Below are 11872 nucleotides of genomic sequence, written 5' to 3'. Positions count from 1 at the left end.
ACAGTATTACTTTATAAATCAACTTTTTTTTAAACATTTACATATATATCTGTATGTTACATCAATTTTGCTGATGTAATTTTAAACTTGAGTATTTGAAAATGTATACCTTTTGCCAATATTTAAACTGAATAATGCTTTGTTTTTTTTCTTAAGTAAAACATTTTTTTAAACATACAATTATAACAATTCAACTGTAGCAAATGCTGAAAGTGCTGTAAATAGCAACTAGGCTTAATTATAATATAACATAAAATTTACCAATTTATTGTCGTAAAAAGCAAACACATGGTCAATAGAGAGATTTTGTATAATTTCATATTAGTAAAAATTGTATAAGTTATCACTTTCTTGTTAGGTTCGTGGTAATAATATAGATGCCTAGTAAATCATTACATCAACTAATATTTCGAAAAGTTTTTCTAGATTCTGATGACATCATCGACATACTATGTACGTGGTTATATTGAGAATTTCAGAATCTTTTATCAGCAAGCATACACACAATTGTAAAAATGAAGAAAAAAATCATTTGCACTGCATTTTAATAAATCGAGCACAGGTTACGATTTGTAAAATTGTGCAATACTGTGAATATCCATTGAATCAATCACATAATTTATTATGTTATACATATATATACACACATGAAATAAATGATATATATATATATATACATGATTAAACCTAGTATTATACAGGTGAATTAAGTTTAAGCTATCAATAAAAAATGATTGCAGTAGGTTGACTGACTTACACAAAATGCCCCAAATGAAATTTTACGACCTCTGATATAGGTAATATTTTTTGGTTTAAAGTATCTGTCTTGAACAAATTAGTTTTCGGTGAAAAGTCGGCGGTAGGCCACATTGTTTAATTGTTTTTTATTTGTTTTTATCAAGGATGAACATACCTCCTTTAAGTTCTTGAAAGAAAATGAATATATGTGAACATATAAAATTATATTATGGCTTAATATCCTGATATCAAATACAACATTAAACAATTTAAATGAAAGAATGTTTCGAGATGTGGGTCTCGTCTGCTAACAGGTTTATTAAAACCTATAAAAGTGTTGGTCAAAATCATAAGCTATTAGAAATATATAAATATTCTTTGTCAATTTCTGTCGGTAAGTTATTTTCATTAACACTATGCCTCTGTTGTTATTTCAGCACGTAGTGTAGCATTAGTTGTAGTAGTTATTGTTGTTGAAGATGTTGTTACTGCATCTGTAGCTCTGTGGTTGTTGATGCTCGCAGACTTATCATCATTTCGGTCGTTATGTTTTCACTCGGTCTACCGATGGCACCATCACTGTCAACAACAACACTTGCAATAGTGCTGCTAAAGCTAGGACGTGGCTGTTTTTTCTACTTCACAGTATGGTGGTGGAAATAGTGGCTGTGAGTTGATAGAATTTTCTGTAAAAAACAACAACGTCAAATTAAAGTGTTCATTTAAATTGATCATGTAACAAGTTGTTTCTCTCTTGTGTGATATACATGGTTATACATAGATATAAGAAAGATAGTTCTTTATTTCCTTTGAAAAAGATAGTGATGCTTATGTGTTGTGTATTTTTCTCAGTCAGAAAGGGGCATAACTCGACTATTATAACAAAGCTATGTGCCTTGCAATACATATTATGCATATTTTTTCTGGCACCATGCCGGCATACTAAGATTCAGTTGAATATCATGAATGCTTTGTGTGTCAAGGCAAAAATCACATATATATATTTTCTTTCAAACAAAAAAAAAAAACAGACAAGCAAATAAATGACGATAAACATGAAACTATTTAGGGTTTTTTTTGCAATTTATCAGTTTACAGAGAATTTGAATAAAAAATATAATCATGATTGCCTAAATAATGTTTGCAATTTTATAAATGATTTTCTGTAAATGTGAAAACATTTCTTTCTTTGAACTGACCTGATCCCAGACAGTATGGTGGGGGCCCCAGATGGGGGCATCCTGTGTTGTCGCCCATGTAGGGGGGTGGGGCTGTGACTACGAATTCAGGGACAATAACCGAGGGAGGCGACGTCACGCTGTTCCCTGAAGAGGAGATAACAGGAAGTAGTTAATCAATGTCAATAGAAAAAAGGCGAAGAGGGTTTAACCACACCTCCAGAAAGTACACGTAGTATAAATATATATTACCATTGTGTTAACAAAATGCGCTTTCCGCGAGACAGTCTAGATCGCCACAGACATACTTTTATAAATTTAGTACTCTATTTCTTCTTAAGTTCAACGTAAAGATGCGCCTTTTCTTCCGATTAAGAATTACCACAATTTATATACTTGTTTTGATATACCATATAGGATGAATACATGTCGAAAACAATGGTTCTTATGAAGGATACCATGATACCATTTAAAAGAAAAGGTGCAGATAACATGGTATTTCTACCTTATGAGACTATAGTAGATCACAGTAAATCTTTTAGCACCCACCAATCATTTAATATTTTTGCGTTTACAGCTATTAAAATAGGTTATAACATTGTTATCAGTAATTGATATATTCAATAAAAGTGTATTATCTAATAAGTATAGTTACAGATGTATCACTCAACAACTTTTTTATGCATGTGTATGTATTGATTTTGAATAAGAGTGTCACTTTAAAGTATATAATCTTACATAAGTAATTTAATACGTACTACGTAAGAATCATTTAATGATATATAATATTGAATAATTGCATAATCATACTGGAATCCCATACAGTCATTATAAAAATATGATGTTTATTGATATCTGAATCCTATTTATGGCAAGTCATGAATAGCGTATGTGATCATTGGAATTCCAAGTCATTTAAAATTCAATGTAAATAATAAACACATCAGTACGCATAATCTGTCTATTTCTATAATCTGATATCATCCTAATTCTAAAACGCAATAATACTTCTGAAACATGGCATTCAAAGCTGTGATTTTGTTTCATGATATATATATCTGCGCCTTTATCCTTTTTATAACCTTTGTGACCTTGACCTTTGTCCTCCTCTGTGGTTGCAATATTGTCCTATCAGTGAATAATAACTTTCTATTATTCACTTATACGGATACAAATATGGAATCTGAGTCATACATAAGTATAAAGCATCATGAAAAAAATTTTGAAGTCGGGTTTCCCCATATAAGTTAGGTATCATTTGAATGATTACAAATATGTTAGATAATTTACCAAAACTGCAGAAGCTCTTATTTTGCTGTTTATTACAATTTAATTCGGACGTGAAATACCAATGTAATATTGGGCCACCAAGCATTGAACATTCACATATGTGTAACCAGATGCCTTAAATTCAATCAATAATTGGTGTAAACCGGATGTCCAGTTTATGCCCACTTTACCTTTCAGCTTATTTTGCCCAGATGATGAGATCTAGACCTTCCGTGTGACCTTGACCTTCGATACTGAACTGATCTGCGAGGGCCATAGCGCTATCTCAATTTGTATTTAAGCTACATGACTATGATACATGTATTTTGTGTTATTGAACAGAACCTTTCTATAACCATTATACCTGTCAGCTGTGTATATCTTTGATCCGGAGCCGACCTGTGATGCATCCGCTTATATAGGACCACAAGTGCGATAATCAGAACGAGAATGCATATTAACCTGAAAAAGGAACACCGACAGGTGAAATGACAGTTGAAACAAATCATCATTAGGGTAATGCAAGTACTAAAAACCCAATATTTTGAATGATTTGTACGTTATGACATTGAGCCCCGAAAGTATGTTTTATTCTAGGTTAGGCCACTACTTTTATATAAATTGGTTTACAAAACCGGCGGGTCTAATATTCCGAAAAGTACAAAAAAAATAAAAAAAATGAATTTCCCTTTTTTTTCAAAATTGTTTTCCCGACCGTATTGATTTTGGTGCGAAAGAAAAACGAACAGATAAGAGTACGAATGCAGTAGATCTCGACTGGTTTGTTGTTCCGTAGCCGTATTCGCCAATTTATAGTGATAGCATGTGAGCCAGTTAACTGTTATGGCACCGCCGTTGGCAATGGCGGAATTTACGATAGCAGTCATTCTTTGCATGAAATAATTAATTAAAATATATACAGGAGTTGTTAAAAAAACAATAGCAAATAAACATTGGCAAATTTAACAGCCGACACAAACAATAACTGTCACATGGTTGTTGTTTTTCCCCGCCAATTTAGGTCATGAAAATATTGTTGTTTATAGATAAAAAATAAAAGTGTCAGCGGCCGCCATCGAATTAGTAGACACAAATATCTGTAAATTATGTGTGAGAAAAACATTTTTATAACATTTTATGGTTAAACATTAAATAACAGTGCACTAAGTGTGAGTGGTGAAATCGAAAGTAAGATGACACCGGTGACCTAGTTTCACAGGCTCGGTCGGTGGTGTTTATGGATTTTAAATCACAAAATGGTTTGGAAATACTTGTCATTGGGTCAATGTTAAGCTTGTGTTTATTCTAGATTACATGTTTATTCATGTTTGGGTTAATAGTAGAGTAAAAACAATGAAAGAGTTGAACACATCTGTCAATGACATTTACTAATGCCAGGAGTTGTGTGCAAAACATTTAGATAAAACAACACGGAAAACTATTTTGAATAAGTCCATTTCAATTTGTAATGAACTTGATATTTCACTATAAATGAGAGTTGTTGTTGTAACCAAGGAATACTCTTTAAAATGAAAAATAAACAAGCATGAAGTATAGATGCCCTGTGAACGCATGTATACACAAAATTGCGGAGTTGGGAAAAGATGAAAACATCCGATGCATAATTATGGATTTCTCTGTTACTATCATTGGTACATAAAGTTAAGTAACATGCTAGATTTATTATTTTGCTATGTGATTTTTATGTGCTGATGTGGTAATTTGCTGCAAGATTTGAATTTCAAATGGATTTGGTAAACATCCCATGGTAAATATCCCCGTCCGAAAATATCCGGACTTAGCATGGATCGGGTTACACTCAACTAGGACCCTGCATGGTAAAGGTTATTAAAACTCAAATCCAGGTCTAGTTTGGTTTATAGTTTTTCAGGAATTGTTTTCACAATATTTAAGCTCAAATGTCTTTACAAAATGTTACTTCCTTATTTACAAAATTGGTAATTATTTCACTTTATTGACATTTTCCAATATTGAAATAACTGAAACAATGTTTAGAAAATGTAATGTATTGTAATTTTTGTGTATTTCAATGCGTAAAATTCGCCTTCTCTTTTTTTTCAATTTAATATTGGTCAGTTTTTAAGTGTTCTGTATTCACTTTTGCTTTAGCATACCCTTAAAGCTAAACAAATGTCTTGCTGAATGATATTAAATGTATCTTTGATTAAAAGTGTAGTTTATACACGTAAACATGTTATATAGTCAATTTCATTGATGTTTTATATGCACCGTATGTAAGATTTAAACTCTGTGTTTATTTAGAACTTTGAAACTTTGAGTGTATTAAAAGTAAAACATGCATTAATAGCAGTTTAAAAATTTAAAATGTCAAGTAAATGATATATATATGTTCAATGTTTTTATGTTGTTCTCTGATTTTCACCCTTAGATAGTATGTTTTGTGACTGTTTTCCTTTCTTTTCTTTTTTTCGACCACCCGTTGGACATTTTTTCAAAAAAAATCTTGTAAACCAAAAAATAAAAAAGGAGTGGCCTTACAGAACATGAATCAATAAGCCCTTTTATATTTTTCAATAAACTGATTATACTGTGGAAAACTTAAAGATACTTTGAACCTATTTAGTGATATTGTCACATGATACTATAAGATATAAAAAAGATAAAATTCCAACGTTGCAATGCATATTTATATATATATTAAAAACTGCTTCTAGATTCCAATTAGCATATGTACACCATGAGTGTATAGATATTAATATCTACTCATTCCTACCCGTACATCTAATATTTGGAAATATCTTGGATCAATGTCAAATTAAAAAAAAGAATACAGACTTCTTATTTTAAAACAACTTGGATAAAACTCATAAGAAACAAAACAAAAACAAACGTTATGACTGCACTAGAAGGGAACATCATTTTTTTCAGGTTCAAATAAAAATCCACATATGGATGTTATTGCATATTGACAATGACAACTACAATACTGCCATTTACACGGTAAGACAATAAATGGAAATTCTCTATTATTTTCTTGGTCATAAATGATAACTTCTCTTTCAAACATTGTATTACCTCTTGTTGATGTTTTTCTTCACATTTCTTATTTCCTTCTTAATTTTACAAACCAGATGTATCATAGCTTATAGTATTAGTTTCGTATATATTCACGTTTATTTGACATATGGTTAAGCTTTTACAGGCATAACATATTTCATAAATCTTTCTCACAAGAAATATCAAAGCTGGTAGTATAATTCTAAATTTACAAATTTGTTTGAATTACAAACCAAAAGTACCAGCTATAATCTCTATTTTCACATTCTTTCCATGACGCAAGCTATATATAATTAAGCGTAAAAACGTTTGTTTCCGATTTCATTGCCAGAATTATATGGTAGGTATGTCGGATTATATTTTTTAGTAAAGTCTTTACATCATTTTTCACCGTCGCGATAAGGTCTGTGATCGCAAACGAGTCTTTTTTGAGCAAATAACTATTAAAAATATATCCCAAAAGGAGAAAACAAAATGTCTGCTTGCAATAAATATAGCAATAGGTTCAGGAGCAAAAAAATAGGGAGGGAACAGTTATTTTCTTCTTACGCCTTATATGCGTAACATAAATCTATATAAATCTTACTCACCAAAAGAACCACTGCTTGTAGAATTCACAACATGTGTCGCCACAGCAGTACTGGAAAGCGGGGCAGCTGAAGATGTGAATCATAACATTTGAAATTATTACATTTATGTGTGTAATGATGTGTCTGCGTATTGATCGAAACGTTTATATCGACGATAGAATGTCCGCCGGTTGTGGGTTCCATATAATAAATATGTTAACAAATTATTATTCATAATTTATGTAAGTACTGCTACTACTACTGTATATACAGTGACCAATATTGCACTATTTTGTTCATATTTCTGATTTGAATATATAAACAATTTCTCTATCAGAAGTCCATGTAAACTAAATGGTTTGACAGTTCAGTATTTTAAGGGACATTTTTTGCATGGTAATGTTTCTGGGAAAACTCATATTATAGTTATTTTTCTCTTTGATACCGAAAGTGCAGAAAAATAATACAATTAAGGTACATAATACCCTGGTTTTAGTGGGGGAACGGTCAGTATCATAGTTTTAACATTATATTTCTTAAATTAATATTAAATTTATTTAATATCTATGTTTAGAACTTTTTTTTATTTTTTCATATTTGAGTACCTGATAAAGCCTTTAAAGTCCCATTTGATACATCACACATGAAATAAAGGAGACACTTACTACGAGTGGGAGGATTCCCCAACTCCTGATTTGTACGGACAGGGTTTACACCGGGCCTAAAAAATGTTGAATTAAAATCTATATTAAAAAATGTATTTTAAATTCATATATAAATTTTCTATATAAGGAGAAGCACTCTCAGTCGAATTTTGTTTTATCATCATCGTCATCATCATCATCATCATCATCATCATCATCATCATCATCATCATCATCATCATCATCATCATCGGCAGCAGCAGCACCACCAGCAGCAGCACCACCACCACCACCACCAACACCAACTACAACAACAACTACACTACCACCACCACGACCACCACAACCACCATCACCATCTTATTTAACGTTTTGAAGAATAATAAAATAATACCTGGGCAGCAGAGCACAAGATCTTCGTATTCAGTTTGGAAGTCATGATAATTTACCATAAACCAGATTTTGACACTTGTTTATCACTTCTTTATATAGTAAGTGTATACTGTAGTGCAAATAAGCAACTTCTAATTTATAAAGTCGTAAATCTTCTATTTATGCAGTTTGAAATCATAATTAGTTCCTACTTTCATTTGTAAGTAGTAAAAATAGGTTGGTCGAAATAGATCGAAACATTTTTTTTGAACTTGCTCAGCTATCGATTACATTAAGTTATATCCAATTCATGCATTAGGATTCAGGGATCCCAAATTATAACCAACTTTAAAGGATTTTTTTGGGAAAATAATACATGGACATTCTTTAAGCATATCCTGTTGGTCACAATATTAAAATAGTTTGTTTAGAATATGAATAAATAGATCTCTCTCTCTCTCCCCCCCCCCCCTCTATCTCTCTCCCACCCTCTCTCTCTCTCTCTCTCTCTCTCTCTCTCTCTCTCTCTCTCTCTTAATTTTGTTTGTAATTTGTGGCCAAACCCAATTGTATTTCAATAAAACATGATATTTTACAATAAAAATTATATCTTGTGAATAAACAATATAATCTGACCAAACTTAACATGGAGAATCTGCATTGCTAGACATTGCGAAAATGAGAGAACCAAATCAGTCGAACGGCTTTACCATCAAGTTACTTCCACTTGGTTTCTGGTGTACTGATACACATGGCGTTCGTTTACTTGTCACAAAAGTGACCATTCGAAACTCCTCGGCCATTTTTATCGAAAACAACCTCGGATGTATTCGGACGGTTTACATACTCAGAAATCGGTATGTTTAAGTCCGTTGCAAGTAGATCGCGTAGTAATTTAATTTAGCACTTAAACTTAATGGCTGAAGTCTTGGGAATCTTAATTATGTTTGCAGTTATACACTTCAATGAGAATCAATCTAAACTTAGATCAATAAATACACTACATTTGATATAAGATATCATTCAAAAATGCAGAAATACGAACTACTTCAACTGATGTACCGGCATACATCCTAGGTTTTTTTTATAAAAATGGCCGAGGAGTTCCGAATGCAAAGTGACTCGAAAACAAACAAAAGGCACATGCCGTGTAGTAGATAAAATATGTTATTATAGCATGTTGTTTAACTGTAAGCAAATAAACCTAGCGTTGCAAGATGTTGTACATAGCATTGAAATGTCGTGGCCATTACTAAGCCCGATCTCTCAAGTGAATTCGAATCAAGTGCAACAGCAGAAGCAAGTCTAAAAGGCGAAAACTTATGGCACTAACTACTGACGATGCAGCCTCCGCCCTCACCCCGCAAAGCAAACATACATGCACATTTTGCATTGGTTTCACTTCACCGATCAATTAAATCATGGTCTCGACACACGAAACTCTTTGAAGTGTTGTGACTGGCTGTTTTAAGCTGTTGTTGGTGTGGTTCAAATTGACAGTATTTTCATTGTTAACTGTACATTCACAAACAGTCATGAAAACAGTTTAAAACCGGCACTGCATCGAACCATTTCAAGGACCGCTTAATGTTTTTTTAAGAAATGTTAATTTGCAAATTTGTTTCATACAATTAGCCCGTAGCAGTATTCTAAAGTGTTTTAATTATAATCATGAAAATGATTTGCGAACATATTGAGGACAAACGGCTAATGCTTTGACAGAATATTTCACTTTGGGGTCGAATAAATCAAGAGGCCACTTCTGGTCATCTACGGAGAACATCTTGATACTGGTGTCACAGATCGAAATATTGATGTCAAGGAATTGAATCGTAATAAAATAAAACATAAACATTTTGGTGGAAATCATATACTAATGGTGTCCGACTGACTTAATGCTATATAAATGCATGAATGATGTAAATAACAGTAGGTTTTGACCATGGCTCCACATTGAACATCGGGACGAGTAAGTTAATCGGAGACAGCAATCTGTCAACACCAACATTTCAGACATAGTCTTATAAACACTCGGACGGGAAATGATTATCAACTTATACAAGTCATTACGATTACGTAAAGGAATCGCAATTTTAGAATTGTTTTGCCCCCTTCGAAGAAGAGGGTGTATATTGCTTTGCACATTTCGGTGGGTCGGTCGGTCGGTATGTCGGTCGGTCGATCCGTCCGTCCGTAGACCAAATCTTGTCCGAGTAACAATTCGACAATTGCTGGACCTATGGCCATCAAACTTGACAGTAAGGTACGGCCTTACCAGTAAATCGAATCAAAAGTCATGGTCACAGTGGCCTTCAATGCGAAAAGGTTGCCTGAGTGATAACTCGACAATGATGCACTCATGGCCCTCAAACTTGACTTGGCGATTGGGCCTGACCAGTAGATGACCCCCCCCCCCCCCTATTGATTTTAGGAGTCATCGTCATCGGGTTAAAGGTCAAGGTCATCATAAATCAGCTGTCATTTCGGTCCATGCATTTTTCATTCAATTTTCCAAATATTCCTGACAACATGGCGCTCAGGGGGACATTGTGTTCGACAAACATCTCTTGTTGTGATTAAATTGTAATACAATATCACGGGCAATATCCGATGATAGCTACTTGATAAAAAAAGAACACAGGAGTTTATTGAAAGAAGTAGGCTTGTAAATGGCAGCAAGAAAATACAGACTATCTGCTTTCGTTCGGAACTCCTCGGCCATTATCCATCGAAAACAACCTCGGATGTATTCCGGTACATTTGAAGTATGTTAACGTGTATCGTGTATTACTTAGTCTTAATTAATTGTCTCTGAAGTGTATATCGCATAAATAATTATGATATCAAAGAGTTAAGTCATTCAGTTTAACTGCTTAATTGAAAATACTACGCGATCAACTTGCTCTTTAGTTCATCTGCTTAGATTTCTGACATTATAAACCGTCCTTTAACATCCGACGTTGTTTTCGATAGAAAATGGCCTAGGTGTTCCGAATGACTTGCTTTGGATACCAAGAACGATACCGTCCAATACAAAATACTCAGCTCTCAAGTTTTTCAATGTAATGTTAGTTCATTACTCTCTCCGTATATCAAAGAACTCCCAGACATGACATCAAAATACCAGCATGCTTGTTATATATATTATATTAGGGTCTCTAGAAACGCCAGCTCCACAACTTTACGGTGGTGCAAAGAAAAAGAGCTGTCGACACTTCTGTGGTGGAGCTGTGCCCTATGTTTACATGAACAAACGTGAGTATGATTTATATTTTATTTGATAATTTCATTTAACGGACATATTTCGAAAATCGGAGAATGTGGTACCGTGTAAGAACACTTCTACTGCAGGCTGGTTACTATTTCGTTTCAATATTGCGCAAAGTGTGGTGCCAAGAGCTTTTCTCCCGAATCGGACTTGTGCATATTTTGAGATCTGGGGCAGGGATTGCGAACATTCTCAAGTCCAAGTCTAGACTCAGACAAACACTTTTATTGAATTACAAAGTATCATATTTATCCCATTTCTTTTTATAAAAAAATATATAAATAATAGTAAAACATTCAAATAGTAATATATTTCAGCAAATTTCACCATCAATGCTTTGATAGAAGGAAAATTACAACGAAATGAAGTTTTGCCATATTGAGTCTTGCGTCTGAACTCAGACTTGAGACTGTTCGTAATCACTGCCCCAGATTGCATAGCAAGTACTCGTTACTTACACGACCCATAAGAACATTCTCACGCATGCAAACATAACTGTTATGTATAGTACCTATTGTACGATTGTTTTCAGTTTGTATATTTGCTCTTTATTTCAACTGTATCCTGATTTATATAAAAAAAACTGTTGTTAATTGAATTATTTTGTTGATTCTGCTCGTGACACTTTTAAATGATACCAAAATAATGTGGGGCCATCATGCGTCATAGATTCATATGATTATCAGATATCTTAGGGTCTCTAGAAACTCTTGAAACTCTATATTGAACTTCAATATTCCTGAAATAATAACTTGGGAATTGAATTTGAGGGTGTCTTAATTTAATAAAACTGTC

General features: G+C 33.1%; 1 protein-coding gene across 1 annotated transcript; it reads right to left on the bottom strand.

The window, feature by feature from the left end:
• Positions 1-947: 947 nt before the first annotated feature.
• Positions 948-7945, bottom strand: LOC128228341 (WW domain binding protein 1-like). Its single transcript, XM_052939601.1, has 6 exons — positions 7832-7945; positions 7459-7514; positions 6815-6880; positions 3550-3647; positions 1938-2063; positions 948-1424 (listed from the first exon to the last, which is right to left on the bottom strand). The coding sequence occupies exons 1-6, from the start codon at positions 7874-7876 to the stop codon at positions 1354-1356; spliced, it is 462 nt and encodes a 153-aa protein (XP_052795561.1). The 5' UTR covers positions 7877-7945; the 3' UTR covers positions 948-1353.
• Between the last annotated feature and the right edge of the window lie 3927 nt (positions 7946-11872).

Source organism: Mya arenaria, chromosome 3 (genome assembly GCF_026914265.1).
Source record: "Mya arenaria isolate MELC-2E11 chromosome 3, ASM2691426v1".
Lineage (NCBI taxonomy): Eukaryota > Metazoa > Mollusca > Bivalvia > Myida > Myidae > Mya > Mya arenaria.
The sequence above is the reverse complement of the archived record's forward strand: the minus strand, read 5'-3'. Positions and strand labels throughout refer to the sequence as shown.